Source organism: Leuresthes tenuis, unplaced genomic scaffold (genome assembly GCF_036924035.1).
Source record: "Leuresthes tenuis unplaced genomic scaffold, fLeuTen1.0.hap1 SCAF_19, whole genome shotgun sequence".
In the NCBI taxonomy this organism is placed as follows: Eukaryota; Metazoa; Chordata; class Actinopteri; order Atheriniformes; family Atherinopsidae; genus Leuresthes; species Leuresthes tenuis.
The window spans coordinates 10,639,734-10,661,814 of NW_027325373.1; the positions used below are offsets into that span (position 1 = coordinate 10,639,734).

The 22,081-nt window shown below is 40.9% G+C and overlaps 1 protein-coding gene across 1 annotated transcript; it reads left to right on the forward strand.

The window, feature by feature from the left end:
• The first annotated feature begins 1,922 nt into the window (after window positions 1-1,922).
• LOC140276687 (AP-4 complex accessory subunit RUSC2) lies at window positions 1,923-20,209 on the forward strand. Its single transcript, XM_072371484.1, has 11 exons — window positions 1,923-2,269; window positions 5,144-6,527; window positions 7,825-8,119; window positions 8,274-9,299; window positions 10,178-10,254; window positions 10,400-10,574; window positions 10,695-10,800; window positions 10,879-10,925; window positions 11,446-12,112; window positions 12,284-12,419; window positions 20,121-20,209. Exons 2-10 carry the CDS (start codon window positions 5,199-5,201, stop codon window positions 12,387-12,389), a joined length of 3,828 nt encoding a protein of 1,275 aa, XP_072227585.1. The 5' UTR covers window positions 1,923-2,269; window positions 5,144-5,198; the 3' UTR covers window positions 12,390-12,419; window positions 20,121-20,209.
• The last annotated feature ends 1,872 nt before the right edge of the window (window positions 20,210-22,081 follow it).

Below are 22,081 nucleotides of genomic sequence, written 5' to 3' on the forward strand. Positions count from 1 at the left end.
TTTTCATAAGCTTTATGCTATGTTACCACTGTCCTGCTTTGTGTCAAGAGTTGTGACACTGCAGTGAAGTTGTTCCTTATCTTTACAGGAAAAATATATGTTCTTTCTGATGCTCCATCTGAAGAAAAGACAAACAAACTGTCAGGAGAGATGGAAAAAAAAAAAAGGCAAACAAAACACAAAAAAAAACAGACATCTGCTCAATGAACCAAATCCACCGGTCTGTTATTGCCTCTGCTGTGTTGTATCTTGACCCGAGGACACGTCGGAAGCTTATCAGATCCTGTACACTCGACTGAAGCAATCTTTCCTGCAGAAAAACAAGGCTGTAAAAGCTGGGAACACACAACAAGTCAAACGGCACCGTCTTGACTTACCTTGTTTGTTGCAACATCAGAAAGGCTGTGTAATCTGAAAGTATTTTTGATAAGAAAATATAAATATTCACGCAAAGTCTGTGCGGTGCTCTGAGTTTATTGGATTATGTTATTGACGTGTATTTATTTGTACATATTGTAAACGATGTAAATATTCAAATATACAATGCATATTTTTTTAAAGGGGTATTGCTCACATCTTTTTTTTAAACCTTTTTTTTACTGTAAAACAAATTAAAAACATTCCTCACAGTTCCTGCTACTCACTGGAATAACTTGAAAAACCAGCACAAAACCAGTTTTTTTTTTTTTTTTTACACACATGGTTATCTCCCCATTAAACTGTTTTGCAAATAGACAGAAATGTTTTATTGCCAGTCAGGGGATAAGCTTTTAGTCATTTTTAAGAATTCTTGTATTCAAGCTTTTGCATCATTAATAATTTAGCATCCTTATTGTTCACCTGTGGGAATACTAAGAATAAGTGGATCATCGTTACTAAGTTACCTTTTTATCCTAAGCAAATGATTAGTGTTGGGAATTGTGAGGATAGTTTTTTTTTTTTTTTTCCCCCCTAAGTGTCAGGTTTTGCTTTGATGAGAATAAATCTTAGGTGCTCTCTATCCTTATGTCTTAGGGCCATGAGAAGGACTGACATGGAAGAAGAAGAAGGTGACTGACCTAAGCTTTCTGTGCAAAGCAGCACAAAAGTCTCTGACTCTAGCCAGCAGTTAAACACAGAGATGCCTCCTCTTTCTCACTCTGTTGGAATAAAGGCTAGGACCACATGCAATGAGGTTGATGCTCTGGATTATAGTGCATATTAAGAGGGTAGCTTGCATGGGTCTTCTGTCATACCTCCTTAGCAGCTCTGTGCTCAAAGAAAGGGAAGTCAGTGGTGTTTATACACGTGCAGCATCTGAAAGACATCCTTTCGACGGTTTGCTATAAAAAAAAAAGACGTGAATCGTGCAACTAGGCCGGTGAGGATGCCCTGACATGCCAGAGGAGAACACTACAACCATTTAGATCATAGCTTTAAAGGGAATAGATGCATTATATAGAGAAAATGTGGAGGTTTTTAAATGATACATTTTAAGCAGATGTTGAAAACTGGACACACTAATAGCTGACACTTTTTCACAACTAGAGGGCGACCTGAGACAATTTGCCAGAATATAGCATCAGCAAATTTGAGAGAACTGTCTACTAATGGGGGGGACCTTCGTTAAATAATCATTGCAGAAGCGGTTGTTAAGTTTAAACTGTTTTTATTTATTTATTTAGATACCCTAAAACAATGATATGACCCTATTGTTAAACTGGTATGATTGCTTATGTGGCTTTTTTCCTATATTCTACTTCTTTTACAAGCTTTTTTTCTGGAAATGTGTGCACTGTGCTCCAATTTCGTTGTAAATTGTAAGCCTGCTCGTCTGTTAGGAAGCAAATGCCATGTACTCTGAGGCCACAGCCGTTTTCCTACCCGGTGTCTGGGATGCTTGGAGTTGCAGAGACTTTTCTCTCTTCTCATTGGCTGAAGCCGCCGTGACACAATAGCCCGAGCGGTGCTGAAGCAGCGGCTGTGTGTGCTGTGTCTGTCTGCCGGACCCTTAATGTCGGACCGGTCTCGTGCAGTTTCCCATCACAGTTAGGCCTATCAATCACTGGAATAACACGCAGATTTTAAAAGCGGATATTCGGTAATAGTGAAGAAAAACATATGTGTTGTTTTTTTTTTCTTTTTCTTTTAGTGTTGCCTTGACATCAGATACGCGCCGAGCACCCGCATGCCTTTAAAAGAAAAACAATGTTTGCGGGATTTTGGACTTCACGAGATCAACCAAGAAGAAGAGGATGGGTATCACCTCTGCTTGTATGACTGTTTTCAAGTAGGTTTACCAGGAGATGCGCTGGCGATCCGGCAAATGCATGAAAGATTATTTTTCAGCTAATCAAATAGATTCTCGTGCTCTTAAACTGTGTCTCTATCTACTACATATAGTCTCGGACATGTTAATAATTGTAAATGTTTCATATGTTAGTTTTTTGTTCTTTTTTTGGAGCGATGCATCTGTGCACTCTCTTGTTGTCTGGCATACTTAAGCCACTTGGAGGATGTCTTCATTCTAAAAAACAACACACACACACAGACACAGACATATGAGTACCTACCTGTCCATAAGGTAGGTCAAGCATCTCCTCTGATCATGTTTGATTCGAATGTTCAGCCCTTAATCATTCCTGACATACTGTAAATGCTTAATCCCCATTAGCTGTAATATTGTCGTCTCATTACAGAGCCACGGTCGAGATAACAGGCAGCATCATAATCACGAGTTCATTCCTTAACATTAGATGACCTACATGAACTGACAGTCACGACCATCTCTGTGTGCTCCAGTGCCCTGTAGGAGAGAGCTGCTCCAATGTTTGTGTGTCAAGTTAAGAGGACTTCCTGCAGGGATAGCACGCAAGAATCCTAGCCAGGAAATATCCAAATTGTGAAATACTGCAGACTGCGGGCCTCTCACACTGACCTATTTTCTTGTGCATCTAAACTATTGGAAATGAATCGGTATGGGAAGAATGAAGGCTCAGTAAAGCGTTCGCCTTTGTCAGATACCTCTCCTATTATATGTTTACAGACCAGCGTGGACTTTCACTAGCAGTGAAGGTAGATATTTCTGTGCATTCATTCTTCATTCTCCGGGGAAATAGTTTTCTCTGATTCGACTTGCAATCTTTATCTTTAACAAAGGCACACTTTGGGATTAGAGACATGAGCCTTTGGAAGACATCATTCTCGCCAAGGTCTACCTTCTTTACTTATATCTTAGCTGCAGCTGTAAAACTGTTTTATTTTATTTTGTTTGTTGTTTTGCTGTGAGCTGAAGCGTTCGAATGTCATTCACCTTTTTCAGAAATAACAGAACTGAAAATACTTCATGCAGTCGCACACTGTTACAAGGCAACAACCTTCCTAATATTGTTTACTGTAAGCCTGTCTCATGCTGCAAAATAGCAGTTCTGACCTACTGGGCCATAAACGGCGTCTGGCGCTGTGGCAGATGAACCGTTGGGTGTCTTGAGCGGTGCGGCTTTCAAAGATGGGCTTTTCTCTTCCACACCCATCAGTTGGACTGGTATATATAAGTTTATACAATGTGGGTCAGAGCCTTTGGGTTTTTATTGTGTTCCTTGAGGCATACTGTATTTGCAGAGCGGCCAACAGCGTTTTTCTGTGACTGGATGTTGCAACTGCTGAGGGTGTAGTTGGTGGCCAGTACATGTCACAGTCACATACATGATAACCTGCACCCAAAGTGTCAGAGCAGAACATTGCATCTTAACAAGAGGATCAATGCTTTTCATTTCACCTGTCCCAGTTTTTGATATTTTGGCTTTTTTTTTGTGTATGTATGAGTACACAATTAAGCCAAATATGCACTCATTTTCAGCCAAGAACACCATAACCAAATATTTCTGATGATATTTGGGTTTGAAATGTCTCTCAGCTAAACAATCTGCGGGGTCCTTGTAATTGTCTTCATGTAGCTTTTCCAGTTATTTCACTTGCTTAAACATGTTAAATGTCCCGACATCTAGCCGTCATATTTAGAAACACATATCTCTGTGTAATATACCTAAAGTTCTAAAAAAAAAAGGTGTAATTTGGCTATAAAATTCAAATTAGCCTTTTGTTTGTGTTATTATTGACAGTTCAAGTTCTTACTGATGGTACTTGAGCTCAGGATGTCCTGTAAGGCATATTGCTGCTTATGAACACATTCATAAATATTTGAGATTCATGTATGCAAGAAGCTTGATTTTATGACATCATCACAAAAAGAATGACCTCAGACGAAATATGTTTTGATTCACTGCACGACACCCAGACTTTTACAAACCCCTTTCCCCCACGACAGAATATAAACTCTCCAAGGTTTAAAAGCATGTGCTCATTCTTTGTTATAATTACTTTGGAGGTATGAGATGATCACACGTGTAATTAATAATTTATGTGTTCAAGCCACGTGATCTACATGAGAAAATGTCACAACATTTTAACTAAACCGATGCGAAAGAGTATTTACTCTTAGCAGTGCCAGCAGAGCATCTCTGCAGTGCAGCTGCCCTAGTTACAGAGCAGCTGGGTAACTGAGGGATAGCGGTTGGCCCAAGCAGAGAGGAGGGGTTTGTTAATGTTCAACTGAATTATGGAGTGAAGGCTGCACCGAGGGCCAGAGGCGCACAAAACAGTTGTACTTGTGAGAACTGGTGGTGCAGACTGTGACAGTAGTAGCCTGCAGTGCAGTTCTGCTTTGTGCTCTTTATCTTATTCTATTTTGTTGGCTTGCTGCTACTTCACATGGAAAAATGGCTTTTGGATGTTTTTTAACTAAACACTAAATCTTCTAATTAGGTCCCAGAGGCAATGGGTCTGTTTCACATCTGCAGCTAGAAAATAACAATCTTTAAACCTACAACTGCAATGTTTGCATATTTAATCCGAAACCTCTTTATGTAATGAGACCGAATCACAAAAATATCTGAGGGCAAAAAACAAGGAAAAACAACATCCATGAGGCTCAACATATACATACAAATGGAGATGCTATAATGAAGTCAAGTACTTTTCATCTCATCATCAATATTTTTCAACCTGCTTCCGCTGTTAATTGCATATAGTAATCGAACTTCTCGTCCTCTACTTCTTGTAATTTGTTCATATAAGGTAATTATATTCTCTTTAACTCTTCCAGGGTTTAATTTTAGGAACATGGGGACAGCTTCCGTGATTCAGCTTCATCCAGCAGCATGATTGGAAGATCCAATCTCACAGGACACACCTTGGTGGCATGCCATTTCCCTGTGGTGCAACTTCCCACATGGCAGCTTCCTGTCCAGGCCTTGTGCAGCTCAGCCAAAAGGCCCAGCCGGCTGTGCTCAGTTGGTCTGACCCGGGCTGTGTCCCTCCCAGAACAAGACACGCTCCACCGAGAGCATGCCCTCACAGGCGCCCGACGACATTTTTCTAGCAGCTACTGTAGTCTCATAGAGGACCGAGCGGAGGAGGAGGGGACGAGTGACAGCAGCGGGAAGTACGACTCCACCTCATCACCAGAAGAGACCAGTTCCCGCCTGAAGAAGGAAGGTTGTGGAGCTAGAGGCAGCCTGCGCTCACACAACTCATTTCTTCCCAAGACAGAGCTGGATCAGGATGATGAGGATAGTGATGGAGATAATCTCCACAGATATCATGAGGACTCATCTTTTGTGTTGCATGGAAATCCCAACTGGCCACGAAATGATGGTGTAATAAATGATACATTGCCCCATGGGGACCTGGACAGTGAATGGGGCAATGAAGGGACAATGCTGGGTACAGGCAGTGACCAGCAGTGGCTCTCTAACCAGCCTAACCACATGGACTCACTGCAGTCTGAATGCCAGTGCTGTCATGTGAGCAGACCTGGCACCACAGTGTCTTCTTCTTTGGAGCAGGACTCTGACAGACTGCAGGATAACATGTCCTGCTGCATCCACAGCCAGCACAAATGTTCCTCAGAGCTGCTGTCCAACAGTCTCACAGAGTATGTCAGTGACTCTTCCTGTAACAGCTCTGATGGTGTCTTGGTTAACTTCTGCACCATTTATGATAGAAGCAACAACCCTGCCACTCCTCATGATCTCAGCAGTCCTGCAGTTCACCCCTGTCACTCTTCTGGGGGCTCTGTGTTCCTCAATCTCCAACCTGTTCCTCAAAGTCCATCTGAGATTGTCCACCATGATGACTTGACAGTTTACTCCCCTCCAAAAGAGAAGGCTGGCACGGCCCCCTCTGGGTCCCGATGGTCTCCCCAGAACCTCGACTCCAATTGCAACCATTACAGCCTGGAGCCACTACCCCCGGGTCTTTCCTCTCTGGAGGTATCAGACCTGGCTGCGTGTCTTCAAAGCCAGTCGGTGTTGGCCGTGGGGACTAACCAGAAGTACTACAAGCTTGTGACTTGTGACCTCTCCTCCCAGTCACCAAGCCCAGCCTGGTCCAGCCTCACCAGCTGCCCTGAGGGGCAGGGCAGAAGCAGCCCTTTTCTTTCCCCTCTTGGTCATAAGAAAGGAGGACAGCACAATGAAGTCAAAGAGGTGGGTTTGGAGAAAGTTGGAAAAAGTCTGGGTTAGATGATACTTACCAAAATCTAATAAAAGGGGAAGATTAAAAGATTGCTTCTTCAGCCAAGTACTTCTATGTTAAAATCCCATTTTATCATCTGCATGCATCAACATAAAGCCTCTGAGTTCACACTTCTGTTCTGTCATTGTTTTCCAAACTAATCATTTTTTATTTCCTGGCACAATCCAATACATCAAGAAAGGCACTGACAACCATGCTAGATCTGGGTATTTTTGGGCAGTGAAACAATTTTTTTTGCTAATTTAGCTATTTGCCTAAACTTGTTCAAGTTGCATTTATATGGAAAATGTGGGCTTGGAGCTTTAATTTGATGGTATTTACATCAAAATATCGAGATGGGTTGAGGAATGGCAGCACTTTAAAGATATAGAACCTTCTTTTCAGGAGCTCAAATGTCAATGACTGCCTGAAGTCTGGAACCCGTGGTGCTGGTAATGCTTTGCGAGATGATGTTGTATGCTTCAGAGCCATTCCAAGCATTTCCATCCTCTATTCTTCTTATTCTGGTAAAAGTTGAATTTAGTTTCATTTGTCCAAAAAGGGCTGCTCATGAACTGGAAAAGATGTTTAAAGATGTTTTTGAGTAAAGTCTAAACTGACCTCTCTATTCTTGAGGTTTAGGTATAGTTTGCACCTTGTGATTAGCCCTCTGTATTTGCTTTGGTGAACTCTTATTTTTGTGGTAGAGTTGGATATTTACGGTATGTGTCTACTTCCTTGAGCGTGTTCTTGCCTGGATGTTGTGTGGGTGGGGTCTTTTTATCACTGTAGATAGAATCTTGCAAATATCCTCCACTCTTTTTCTGTTAATGTTAGATTCTGCATATGTTTGCACTGCGCTTGTTTTTTTAAATTAGATTTAGTAATAAAATAAAAAAAATTAATTAAAAGAATGATGTAAATAAGTAAAATAAAAATTTGTGCCATTTTCTAACAACTTTGATTAATTACCAGTATAACATATGGATATATTGTCTGTATATATATACAGACAATATATCCATATGTTATACTGGTAATATATATATATATATATATATATATATACATGTATGTAACTTAATAAGGTTTTATAGATTAGCTTTTTACCTTTTATTAAAGTACTGGCTTTTTTCTGGTGTCTTTATTAGACAATTTGATCACTGATGTAATACCCCATGGAAACACTTTGGATTAGTGAGACTGACGACAAAACTGTTGTTTGTTCAAATCTAAGCAGATCTGTTTTGTCTTGTGTGTCTCCATTAGGACACCGAGGATCAGCAAAAGGAAAAAAGGTTCTCTTCTGCGCAGTGCAGCGCTGAATTTGAATCTTCTCACTTTCAGACGACTGATTACCAGCTTGCCACCACCTCCTTTGACAAAACGCTCTACAGGAAGAAACTTACAGGAGGCACCCAGAATATCTCCCACATCCCTTGTTCACGGTGCCCCAGCCAGCATTGCCCACATACAAGTAAATGCCAAGATGCAAGAGCTGCATCAACTCAGCCATCTGCGGTTCAGGACCAAGAGCACTGTATAACTGATACTTCCGAGATGGGTAAGAGAGAAAACATCTTACTTTTTTCTTCTTTGTAGTCTGGGTTCATGAGTGGGAGAGCAAAATAAGAAACAATGGAATGCTAAAAAAAGAAAGATTTTGTTTTGCAAAGTGAATCTGTAATTGCTTAGAGCCATTTATCCCTTCTTGTCAGGATTATGTTCAGTGGAGAAAGAAGTGAAGCACAACAGCAAGCCCCAAAGACCAACCTCACTCCCAATCCAGCCATTTGTTCTGCTCCCTGCAGAAAAACCACAATCTCAGGCCCAGTATCTGGGCTGTCTTCTGGAGCAGTACATAAATCAAAAGAGCAGCAAGACTGGGTATTACCAGCCAGACCCCGAATTCAAGGTAAAAAGAAGCAAGTGCTTATCTAATCTTCAGTCATCCCTGATGGAGAGCCACTGTCCCATCTTTCTGGAAGCTTCTACCTCTGATAGCTGCTCCACCTGCACTCCGAGTCCAGAGAGCTTCAGTCACAAACACACATGGAGTCAGTCCAGCAAAAACCAAGGGTGCGCAAGTACATCAAAAAGTAGCCTGGATGCACATCACACTGGTATAGAGTTCAAAATGGTTCAGGTGCAAGATAACACAAGCCCAAAATGTGACAAAACTCTGACCAACAGTTCTTTAAATCTGATCTCAGCTCCAAATGAATCCAACCTTGTCAAGATTCCCACCTACCCAGACCTGATCAGCCTGACCTCAGAGCAGGACCATTCCAGCCCAAAGCCCAGAAGTCCTAACCAGTCCCGGATTCGCACTTCCTACCATCCTGGATCCTCCCACACACCACCCACATTACCCCTAAGAGCTGACACCTATCACCCAAACCTGCAAGTGTCCCTGTCACCTTCCACAACCTCACAACCCCAACAAAAGTTCCCACAATATCGAGCTGCACCTGCACCTGCACCTGCAGCTGACTCTGGCTTTTTCCATAGCAGTTTTACAGCTACCCTCTCCTCAGTGGCTCCACTTTCCTCTTTGAGCTCTCTCCTCTCCTTGGCTGCTTCTGGCCTGCATCCTCAGGAAATACAGGGCTCTGCTGGGCTCAGTTTGAACCCGAGTCAACACAGCGAATCTCTGATCCTGAGCGACAGACCACCAAAAGACTTCTGCCTCTCGCCTGATACATCTTATGAGTCCATGTCTATCAGCCACCTTCAGAGGAGAGGTGAGTCTCTGCTCATGATTTATACACTCTAGAAAGCTGTATAACTGACACGAACAACAGTTAAATAGTCAAATAAATTTGAAGGTGAAATGATGACTGGATCCCTCCTTGTTTGGATTGTTGCACCAACGATGAGCTGTTGAGAGCTGCAACAAAACCTCACTGCTGCAGCAGTGCCTTCAATACCCTGAAGGGGCTTTCTCTCAAACATGACCTATTTTTAACTCTCCCTGCACAGGATTGGTTGAGGCCTCTGCTCTGTTGCCTAAGTGTGTGTGACTGCAAGCTCCAAAAGGGGAGGAGAGGGAGAATGATTCAGTGGTGCCTATAATTTAAATCACACCCAATCATTTAGTTTTCATAGTATGGGATATTCAATGTAAAGTTGATTCTACCAATGTGAATCTTTTACAGCATATGATCACAAATGAAGGCATTTGCAGTAAAGAGTCAGTGTGGTGCAGCACTGCAGGCAGCATCAACACGCATAAAGAATTTACCGTGACATTTGCAGTGGGTAGCATGTATGAGATGAAGAAAGAGAGGCAGGGAATTGCTACTGATATGGAGAGCTCACTCTTTTATCTTCAGTTTCCACTCACATTTACATTTCTTTTCACAGGATAATGAACCCTGAAAGCAGTCTCCCATATTCCTGTGTATTCACCTTGGTTGATATTTTTGGTTGTTGATTTCAACACCAATAACTTGAAAAGTCCTTAAATAAGATGATTGGTGTCAAAAAGCAGGTTTATCGCTGCACCAGAGTTTCAGTGGTTAGAAAATAAGAATAAATAATGTTCAGTTTCCTGTATATATTAGTAGAAATATGTCAAATTTTGTATTTGCCCAAACTTAAGTTCATCTGGTGTTTCCAGGTTTGCTGAGGTCTGTGAGCAGTGCTGTGGATTTGATCATGGGTCATTTTGGCAGCACCAGAGACCCTGAAGAAAAGGTATGAATACACAGAGATAAGCACATTGAATGTGTCCCAATGGAAAAGTACCAAACTGGATTTCTAGGGAAAGGTGTCAAATAACTTGTGTCAGCGGGACATACAGTACAGGACACCATATGACATTTCTTTCCTGGTGAAACAGATGCGGTTGGGTAACAGCTCTTACAGCCCTACAATTGCTGGTCTGGTCCTGGAACACTTGTGTCCGGCCATCCAGAACATTTTAGAGGACGGCCTGCGGGACCACAAACTTGATTTTATAATTGGGCAACGCCGCAATCACTCCTGGAGTGTGGTGGAGGTGTCCACCAGAGCCGGTACGTGTAATTATAGTATCATGGTCAGTTTCTTAAGCAGTACTAAGAGCTGTTACCATAGTATGCTGGTGAAGCAGTTTTGCTCTTGGTCACTGTTCTGGTTTCTGTCCAACGTGGCAGGTTCATCCACCAGAGTTCTTTACAGCCTGGTCTCCAAAATCAGGCAATGTCCTCAGCTCACCAGCCACTGCATGAGACTGAGAGCCTTCATCATGGGCCTTCTTAAGTAAGAGCTAAAGCTACTGAAGCACATTAAGAAGAATCTACACAATACCACTGATTTGGTTTATTTCTTCTCTTACAGCTTGAGAGCTTTGGAATTCTGGCTCAGTCACCTACAGAGTCAAACAGGTTGGTGAAATAGCAATGTACTGCACAAGCTATGTACATCCTGATTTGGCTCTTTTGTCATATCAAAAGTTTGTTTTGACTGATATGTTTGTATCATTGCTGCACCGTGTGATGTCTACAATGCCCTTAGTACTAGTTAAAAAAATAACATGCTATTTTGAAGTGCAGATCTTGGTGAGAGTAAATATGTCGCACCACATGAAAGCTCAATATATCCTTTTATGTGGCATATATAACGCATAAAAGTTGGCATAAGTGAGCTATGCTCTTGTAAGCAGCAAATCTGTGTGAGCGTGTACCACCAAAACACAGGTTGGTAACAAGTATGTAGCTGTGCTAAGTTTGCTGATTGAAGGCAACAGTGACTTTAGATCTGGGAGTATTTGGGGACCTTATAAACACTTAAATGAAGCAACAGCAACGTGAGAAAAAAAAGACAGAGTTTACACACGGATTAGCAAAGCTTTATTTTAACATATTGTTACGTATATGTTGTTGTTTGTGTGTGCTACTCCCACAGATGTAGTGACAACATATTACCACTCTTGGGGGTTCCTGTCCATGTCACTGGGCTGGTGTCAGGCCTTGTTTCAGGAGCTGCTACTTCTGCTGCAGCCACTCTCTGTGTTGCCCTTTGACCTCAACTTGCTCTTGGAGCCTCGACTGTTACGTCACAGACAGTTGTGTTCAGCAGAGCAGGGTGTTTCTCCACCTCAGCCGTGCCCAGCCCTGCTGGTGACCAGCTGGCCAAAGCTACAAGCTGACAGAAAGGTAGACTGCTATAGCATCCAGCAAACAAAAATGTCTCCCCAAACAGAGCAAGAGATTCACAGTTTGCAGAATTTAAGTTGCTTCAAGCAACAACATGGAGGGGTGCAGGCCAGCAGGAGTGTGTTAACTCCTATTCCAGAGTTTTGGGTAAAGGAGCCCAACCTTGTGGATGGTGTGGGTGAAGCAGGGGGGTTTATCCAAAATCATACAGACACTTGGTCTCAAACAAGTATGGACAGCAGGCAAGAAGAAAGGAGATTGGAAAAAGACTGTAGAACTCAAACTGCATCAACCCCTGCCCAGACAGAGAGTCCTTGTCAGAGTGGCCTGCGCTGGGCCAAACTGTTTGGAGCATCTGATATTTCCAGCAGAGCAGAGAAAAGTTCTCATTGTCACAGTGGAGCACAAACCAGAAGGTAAGAGCCAGTGAGCAACATAAACCATTACTGATTTTCTCATTTGAGTTCTTACTGCTAGGGTGGCTGTGTTGATCTTTGTGTGAATGAGCTTCAGGCCGATGAAAAAACAATGCTACACTCTCCACATGAACAATATCTCTTTATGACTTTTTTCCCCCTTACCCATAGGCTACCATCGCAGTGGCTCCATTTGGACAGATCACAGCTTGGACTGTTGGCTCAGTCCATCAGGTCACTGAAGCTTGGAGGAGCTCAGCCGCACACAGGCTGCTGAGATCTAAACCCTCAGTCGGGGGACTACAGAGTGAGGACTGTTTATTGTAATAACAAAAATTCTTTAGTGCATGAAATACTTACACAGAGCTCGAATGCACTGCTGAACTGATATCAAAGCACAAAAATACAAGATTAACAGCCAATGTCCTGTATTAATTAAGCTTGTATGCTGCACCAGCTGAGCTAGATAACATTCACCGGCTGCTTACAAACAAAAAAAGTTCAACTTTTTGTAATAAGAACATTAATGGTAATGTTTTAAGGAAAACGTGTAGTACTGTGAGTCCAGTCAAAAGCACCAAACTGCATGAACAGGAAGTCGTTGCCCAACAGCTGAAAATGACACTTTGAAAGGCAACTTTTCAGTCACACATTAAAATACCTGACAGCTTAAGTGAAACACAAGAAGAAGAAACCTGATCCACAAAGGCCCATAACTTCAGTTTTAATGCTAAGGCGGATGAGGTGATATGCCAACAAACATGAATACATGCTTCCAAAGGTTACGTGCATTACTGCAGTTAAGAATGAGCAGAGACTGATCATGCTCGTGTTTTAGTGATGCACAAATGTCTTTTCTGCAAACTCTCCTCGTGCAAACACAATTTGGCTCAGACTGAACTTTTAAACAGCCGACGCAGCCGGTTCTGATCTCACAATGTTTGTGCTCGTATTAGTTGTGAGATAACATTTAGTGATAAAAGCCAATCCTTAACTGTTTCCCAGCAATACCTTGAAGAGTAAGGGCCAGTGACCCTAATTGCCTCTGCAGTCTGGAATGATTAAGATTAGGTGCTCATGTTCCTTTGCTCTGTTTTCACTTTGGGCAAATACCAGACATGACATGTGAATATTTACCTGCTGTAGACTGTTGGACATTTTTGTGGTGCACAATTTTCCATTTCTCACATTGTGTTGGTGTCAACCTCTGCCCAGCTCTATCTTTCCCTTTTGTTTATAGGTGAAGAGAAAACAACACTTTTACCAGAGCCAAGTATACTACACACACCAGCCTCTTGTAGTAGATTGTCAGTGATGTCTTTATTATTACTAGATTACTAGTATATTTCAGCATATTCCCAGCATGGATTTACGGTAGTCGCATGAGTTAACAGAGATACGGTAGGTGATCCTGTTTGTACTCCATCTCTGAACTTCCTTACAAGTTCCAGTGACAGTTTTGGAAATTTCACATGCACCGGTTGATGTTTTTATATTGATTTGTTTCCCAGTGTTCTCTCTCAGTTGCACAAGTACAAGCCATCTGGTGGCCGTTTCAGGTATTAAACTGTGTGTCAGGTATTTTTTGATTGCGAGCTGGTGAGACAAGTTAGTGAAAATTGAAGGAAAATAATGTTCTTTCCATTTGCTGAATGGAGAGATGGGAATTTTGTGAAACTGGTGAAACTGCTCTATTTTCTCTCTTTCCCAGATGCTTCCTTTAATGCCCTGTGACAATCAACCACTGTCAATAAAGACTCAATACATTTACGATATATTGTGTTTTTTGTTTTTCTGTCATGGTGAAACACAAACTGTTTACTAAGAATAGGTGAGAGCTTTTTGGAAAGTGCTCTAATTTGACTCCTATTGCAACATCATTACACTGGCAACAGTCCTTTTATTAGGGAAAGAGGTGTTTTGATGAGTTTTCATGCTGTTCTCTTTCAGCACATTGGGGGAAATCCAAAGGTATGTCCATAAAAGAATATGTATCCTGTTGGATTTTGTCGACTTAAACGTGTGTTTAACTCGTCATGATTGCTCAGTTTGAATCTTCGATAAAGTAGCCATTCGGGATGCTTTATCTTGTGACATGCTAGTACTGACGCAGACCAGCACAACTCCTCTGTGGGATGAATATAGGAGGCAAGGGAGATGTGCTGCTCATCCTGTCTGGGATGTCTTTGGATGTCGGTTAACTGTTAACTCAGTCAGTGTCCTGTTGGTGGTGACATGGTACAGACTTCTCTCTGTGAGACACTGGGCACTTTAAGTGGTTCTCTTTTGATATAAAAGTAGTCTCTAGTTCTCTATGATTTTATTTTTCATCTCTTTCACCTTATTGATGTGGGTTTAAGCTTTCACAACAGGTCGATAAAAAGATCATTTTTACATACAGTTATGTGAAAACGAAAGTATACCCTCTTGCAATTCCAAGGATTTTAACTATCACGACATGATAAAAACTTATTGTCATCAAGTCCTGACCAGGTCTTGAAATGTGGTAAACACAACCTCAGGTGAACAATAACACACTACATATCACACTGTGTCATTATTTATTTAATGCAAAATAGGTAAAAATGCAGACGCAGTGTATGAAAAACGAAGCCCTCCCTTTCTGCTTCCAAAAAGAGCTAAGAGTGTAAATACCGGCCAGGCGCCGTAACTGTAATCAAACACACTTGACTCACTGATTATTAAGTGTAAGCATCTCTTTAAAAGCAGAAGCTTTGGCCTTTTGCTGGCCTGAAGCCCTCAAGTGTGTGTCATAGTAATGCCAACCGGAAAGAAGTCAGCAGTGATCTTAGACACGCAAGCGTTCATCAATCTGGGAAGGGTTACAAAGACTTCTGTCATGTCCAAATTATTTGTGAGTCCATCATTCTCCAGACTACAGTATGCAACTAACTCCTCTGTATACCAAAATATTTAATGTCCAAATGGGTCTGTCTCATTGTGTCGTGCAACAGAGCAATGATGGAAAGAAATGCTTGGAGCAATTTCTACTGACCCAGTATGAGCGGGATTTGGCTTTCACACACATGAGCTTCAACAGACCTGAAATGCAACCCTGCTCAAAAATAAATTGAATCAAAAGGTGCACTTATCTAAAAGAATAAAGACTAAATTACCTGGGGCCATTTTGCTTATTTTTCTCATTCTTTCATTTCCGTATTTTGGTTGTTGTGTGTTTCGCATATTGAATTTTGGTCAACATATGGTGAAGCATAAATTCTATATTTGTGTTGTGCAACAAGTTCAGTTAATTCAGAAACCTACATGTACATTTGTTGTACCAGTGGGGTATATCAAAGCAGCATTGATTCCCTGAGTCCCTCATTAGTTTTTAGATGAGAGTCATGAATTTCTCTAGATATCTGTTTCACCGTCTCTCTGATGGAAAGTTTTCAGACCTTTTGATGTTATCTGCCATCTATATTTCAAACTTATCTCTTGGCTGCTCAGCCAGTTTGAGTGTATGACGATGCAGGGCTTTTATCAGATGGGTAACCAGCAAGCTTATGGTCGCTATGACTGTTAGAGAATGTCAGTGAAAGAAAGTTATCAATGCACCACTGATAAGGCTTTAAGAGTAAGTAGCTGACACACAGGACAACCCCTCTAAATTACAGACAGCAACCCAAAGACTAGGCCAGAATTTAGAAGTGGACCCACTGGAGAGTCTCAGGAGGAACCTGAAAATATCTGTTCATTCACAGCTCCTATACAAGCTGGCTGAGCTGAACATCAGTGCCAAGAAAAATGTGAGGAGCTTCTTATGGAAAGGTGTGCCAACACCTGTGGGAACATTCGCAAGAAGAGTTGTGACTCCCATTGTGCTGTTTACTGGTTTCTACAGAGAATCAAATTAAAACTTAGTGACTTGGAACCGACAGAGGTGTGCACAGAAAAGAGGAAAAATACAGAAAAAGAGAACAATACAAATTCCTGATCTGTCACACTAAAGTTTTTGACTAAATACTGGAAGAAGATCACATGTAGACCCAAACAGGAAATGCATTAGAAAATGTTCTTAAAAACTCAATGACCCCAGGGGACCTTCTCCTTGATAGAGCCAACCAAAGAGTACATTTAACTTGCAGTCATAAACTGCTGAACTATAACAATGCTCTCATCAAATAATTCTACTAAGAGGGATACCAACTAAATAATTAAATGAAAAGAGAGGCAAAGTGTTCATCCTCTCACCCCTTCAGAAATAGTTTTGAGCTATATTTATAAAAATGATCACCTAAAAAACATCAACAAATACTGTCATTTAAATCAGACAGCAAATTGTGCCTAAATTAAGTGCAAGGGTTACTCACGTAGCATATCAAACAGTATTTATGAAATCCTGAATAAAAGCTGACAGCTAGATCTGTTTATTTACTGAGTGGAATAATGATTGGTTGAAAACCTTCAGGCCACCAGCAGATTTATCTCTATGTCACATTTTAGACAGCTTGGTCTCAAGACGGTGATGGTTCGTGGTTCAACCGCTGGCTTCTTGGGTCCACATGGGCCTCGCACTCAGTATACACAAGATTCATTGTCGTCTAAGACAGAGAAAACAAACTGCAAAGGCTTAAAAACTGTAAAGACTACAGTGATGTGTAAATGTGTGGGTGAATTTGGCTTGTAGTGTAAGAGCACTTTGAGAGGTCAACAAGACTATAAAAATGCAATATAAAAGCAGTCCATTTACCATTGTTATTGGGATTTTTTTTCAAATCTAACGTTGATTCACCTTCAAGCATTTGCAATACCAGCAATACACAAGCATGTCACTCTTGTTTGTCCATGTAAGTTCTAGAATTCATCAGCAGCTCAAAAAGAGGAAGCTTGTTAGTCTTTTATATCGCAGGTCTCTTCCTGTCTGTTTCTCAAAAGAGTCATGTGCATCAGATCAAATGACCCGCACTGTGCTCACATCAAAAATGCAGATCACGTCAGCAGACAGGAGTGTCCGTTTGACACATTCCTACAGGCTCAGATAAATCCTGGTTTGTTTGTTTTGTTGCTATAATGAGCTTGCACTGTTTCCGCTTCTTTGCCACTCCCGCTTTCACATGTATACTGTGACACAGTGACACTGTTAAGGCATGTATGCCACGACAGAGAGTCCATCTCAGCTTGTAGAAAACATGCAAGTGGCAGTTTTCAAAGCTGTTGTTTTATATTGATATCAGAGCTCCTGTGGTTATGACTATTTCTCTGATAAGCACAGAGCAGTTGATTAGATCATTTTAAGCATCATCTGTGAAATATTTACACAAAGTACCAGGTACAGTCTCTGTGATCGTGTCAAGGCTTGTTCATGTTATGTTTTGGACAGTGTGGGGACAAACCTGAGCCTTCAAATAACGTAACTGAATCACCTTTTCCCCAGTATTTAGTGACAGGAAGGAGCAGGTATCAACATGCATTGCCATGCTGTGATCCAGAGGGGTGTGGCAAAGAAACGGAGGCGGATCAAGAGGAATATTTTCAACTCTACATCATGAGCTCAAGTGTGTAGGTTACCTAAACTCGTTTGTCATTCAGCAGCACAGGTGTAAGGGGCAGAGCTGTAGCTTTTTGGCAATGAATCTGTACAGGAGCTTCGGAAACCTCATGGAGGCTTGGGTAAATGAAAGCAAAACGTGTTTGGAGTGGCTTGGAAATAATACTGAGGACCCTGTTACATCTTCCGCTGACATGGGAACAAACCCGCGCTCGGAATCTGTGGACTCTGGAGTGGAGACAGCCAGCTGTGACACACTGTGCCCTGCTACATCCTGCTTTGTCTCAACAAATAACACAGAAATGGATTTGTTCAATGAAGAACTCACTCCGGGATCTCAGTCTCCTTTCCCTTCCTTTTCTGAGACATCCTCCTCTTCCCCACGCTTGTGTCCCGATAGAGCTGATGAAGGCTCTGCCGCCTTTCACCTGAAAGTTGAAAAGGCACTACAAAGGGCTGACTCTAAACATCTAAAACGTGTGGATGAGCTGCGCAGCCAACAGCCTCAGGAATCTTTTCCACCCAAACAGCATGCATCAGAGTCAGTGAGATGTCAGAGGTCAGAGAGTTTTTGCCTGAGGAGGAGGGTCAATCCATCTGCCCCCGTCAGGCATTCATCAGAAAGGCACCGAAGACCACTTTCTGTAGGTTGTGTCAAGCAAACATCAGAGGTGAGATGCTTTTAAAGTGATGAACCAAAACTCTAAGAGTTTAGGAATTTTGCAAGAGACATTGCATTACAGTCAAGTGTGCTGTCTTATATCCGCATGTGCTTTTCTTGCAAGTTTCAGGATAACAAACTTGTTTGTGACTCACAGTCACATGTACGGTCTTGCACAGCACAAGCTTGTGCATATCAAAGGAAAGTCTGGCAGAGTTTGCAGTTAAAGAGTTGCAACACCCACTCACAAAGTGGCTCTCAAATGCAGGCATGTTGTTAACCACACAGTATCTCTTTCATGCTCACAACCTGTCATGAGTCCATATGTGGTGAGAGGGATCATAAACCAGTCTGGTCAGGTGACAAGTATGAGAAGAATGGCTGGAGGGGGAAGTTGAGCAGTCGGTTGGGTTTTGATAGGTGTGACAAAACCAGACAGCACAGGAGATTTGTTTTGATTTAGAAATCTGATTACGACCGGTAACTTAAAGGATTAGTGTCAAATTCAGCATGGCATGGAGAAGTGTCGAAACCATAGGGTCAAGTGTTTGAATTTAGGTAGCTCTTACTTTTTTGGCCCTAGTCCTCGTGTGTATACACAAGTATTCATAGTATTGCTGTGGTCAAGGTTAAATGACTGAAGAATGAAATGCAAAGATGTCCTAAGCCAAGTGACCTGTCGTAACTGTACAAATAAATGCTTTTTGAAAGCATTTATTGCATCATTATCATTATTGGCAAACTCGTGTGTTCAAAACTATCAAATGTGGTTATTTGCTGTTTATTAGAGCTCATCCAAAAGTTCAGGAGAAAAGACAAGTTAATAAGTTTGGAAAGTTGTTTGAGGTAACATTATGTTGCCTTTTCCATAATTTGTTATACAAGTACTGATATCACTTATAACTTCTTTTGGTGTAAATTTGACTCATTAAACAACGCTGATGTTAGCAAGCTAACAAGCTGTTGAAAAACATGTTAAACTTTTACTTACAGTAACAGAAATTTTGATTAACAGATGTACATGCAAATCTAAGGGAAAGATAAACATCTGTTGCAAATGTCAGCTTCCAGGTGGAGGCAGGTGAAAGGAGATTAGTGTTGTTAAATTTAATCCACAGGGAATTATGAATATCTGCATGGACAGATTATGAGATAACAGGCCCCTGTGCACAGATGGGTAAAAGGCCCTGTTGTTCTCCTAAGTACCAAGACACCCTGAAAAAGTACATAACGTCTTTTGTTTTTTTTTAACAACTGCTCTATGTCTTGGTTTTTCATTTTTATATGTTTCTTTGGGGATATCTTATGTCACATGTTGATCATTTTACACATTATTTGAGTCTTTTTTTTTTAATTTTCATCCCTGTTGTTTGTCATAAATTCTTGTTATGTATCCAGCTTGTATTTTCCGTCACATTTAATTTATTTTAGTTTTTGCACCAAGTTTCTACATTTGTGTAACGTAGACGCTAATTATCTTACAATTGATAAAACCAGCATTCTATTTTTCTGCATCTTATGTTGGCTGTTTTGTGTCTCTTTCTGGTATTCATTAATCTGAGATAGACCCATGATCCCCTAAATCCTTGTGCTTCGGACACTGCCCTATTCAGTAATTTGTCCAGGTATAATTGTTGAGCTGTTTCAGTCTGAACTAAAGAGATAAACTGGCAGATCTCGGCTATACTGCTAATGTGATCAAAAATAAGAAAAGAAAGAAAGAAAAACCTCATATATCATCTAGGATTTGCAAAAGCTGTTTTTTGTAAAGTTGTTTTTTTTTCCACAAGACTTTTTCCACAGTCAAAATTTTTCTTGCATATTGATTTGTGCAGGGCCTTGGCATGGAGGACAGGAAGGAACTAAGTCCGGGGCTCTGCTACTTGGAGCAGGTATGTCAAATGCTGGAGGATATTGTTCGACAGCAGATGCACAACCAGGTGTTACAGGAGGAGACGGAAACTCTCGAGCAACAACAAGACACGCAAGCGAGCCACGTGATGACCCTTCAGAAGGTATTTAAGCATTTGAGAAAGTGCCTTCAGTTCATAAACGTGTCGTGGGTTTGTCAGATCCGCAACCTTGTTGTAGTTTTACAGTTTCATATCAGTTAACTTGTTGCAATCAGTTAACCTGTCCTTGTCACCACTTGATTTTCACAAGGTCCCCGAGACTTGTCAGAGTGACTCTGGAGCCGTTGACAAGGACCTACCTATTTGTAATAGGCATGAAAATGCAGAAAATACAGAGAGCATTCCCAGTAAACCCCAGCAGCAGAAATCTCAACATTTTCGGCAGAGATCCGTCTCAGATACAACCTCTACAACACTACATTTAAGTGAGTCACCCTTGAAATCCCCTCTTCCTTTCCTGAATACCTTTTGTGGTTAAAAAGTAATATGTATATATATATATATATATATATATATATACATACCTTGTATAATTGTTGTTGTGTGGACATAGTTTGCTGGTTTAACAGACTGTGCGTGTGCTTGGTGCAGAAAAGTTGAATGCAAACTGCAGAGGGCAGCATCTGAGCACAAATGATCTACTAGAAATTGTAGAGGAAGATGATCAAATGCAGGTGGGACACATTCAAATGCAACACAAATCCTTAAACATAACTAAATTCTTTGTCATATGTATTGTATCGTTGTGAGTTTTCTTCCCCTAGTCTCATTTATCTGCCATTCTGTCATATTGTTTGATAACATTTGATTTTTTTCAGGATTCAACAAAGGAGGAGTCAAAAAAGACTAAGAAGAACTGGAAATTAAAAATTGGGTCTTTGCGAAGAGATGGGACTGCTGTGTCAGACACTAAATGGTGAGATATCGTATTTCTAACTGTAACCAATAAGGAGTAGCATTATTAATCTCGTATTATGCTTTGAGGAAATGTGTGTGCTGCTCCAATATGGCAGCCAGCTACACTGGAAGCATTGGCTCATAGCTAATGCACAGTAGATGGAGAGTTCATTTTGAGACATGTGCATCTGTTCCTCTTAAACATTTTATGCTTTTTTCATGAATTCTAGCTCACACACTGCCTCTAGTTTTCCACCACAAATTCTCTGTCTGATGATTTTTAAAAAATGTTTTATCTATAAAGCCAACAGATGCAGACATCTGAGAAAAACTCAGCCCGCCGACGGTTAAGCCAGCTGTTCAGGAGAAGCAGAAAAACTCGGCCTACATAAAAAGAGACCACAGTGTTTGTATGTTTTGACATTTGGATTTCTGAAGAGGAAAAAGTCACTGCTTTTATGATTTATTCCTATAATCTCATTTTGAAATGTCTGCCCTGTTTATTTATTACTGTCTGTATGATAAACTTTTGAATTAACTCAGGAATGGACTCAGGAATGGACTCATTTTATGACTATGTATGCCAATGTGTGCAATTCAAGGTAGTAAAAAGCTCAGCAAGGACTTCTTGTATCGCAATTTTTTTTACATAGTTGCAGATCTATAACGAATATTGGATAGACTGTGCATAAGTTAAAAAACTGTATCAGTTTTGTCTTGATGAAATTCTGCAACAGAAAGAGAGGCGATATTCATACACTGCTCTGTATTTATTTTTTTCTAATTCCCTTTTATTTACTATGAGCATTTTATCTTGGATGCCACTACTGTTTATAATTAGTCAACCTTATTATATATTATATGGAATCAAAATACTATCTTTATACTTTTCTTTACTTTACAATCAAGCATTGAAATTGCTTGGCCAAGAGTTCAGCAATTACACAAACACGCAGAAAAACAGCTAAGTATCTGGATTTATTTAG

Coding starts and splice junctions, on each gene's coding strand:
- LOC140276687 (XM_072371484.1), top strand. CDS start 5,199: ATGATTGGAAGATCCAATCTCACAGGACACACCTTGGTGGCATGCCAT. Junction 8,120..8,273: donor AACTGATACTTCCGAGATGG/GTAAGAGAGAAA, acceptor CCTTCTTGTCAG/GATTATGTTCAGTGGAGAAA. Junction 10,575..10,694: donor GGAGGTGTCCACCAGAGCCG/GTACGTGTAATT, acceptor CCAACGTGGCAG/GTTCATCCACCAGAGTTCTT.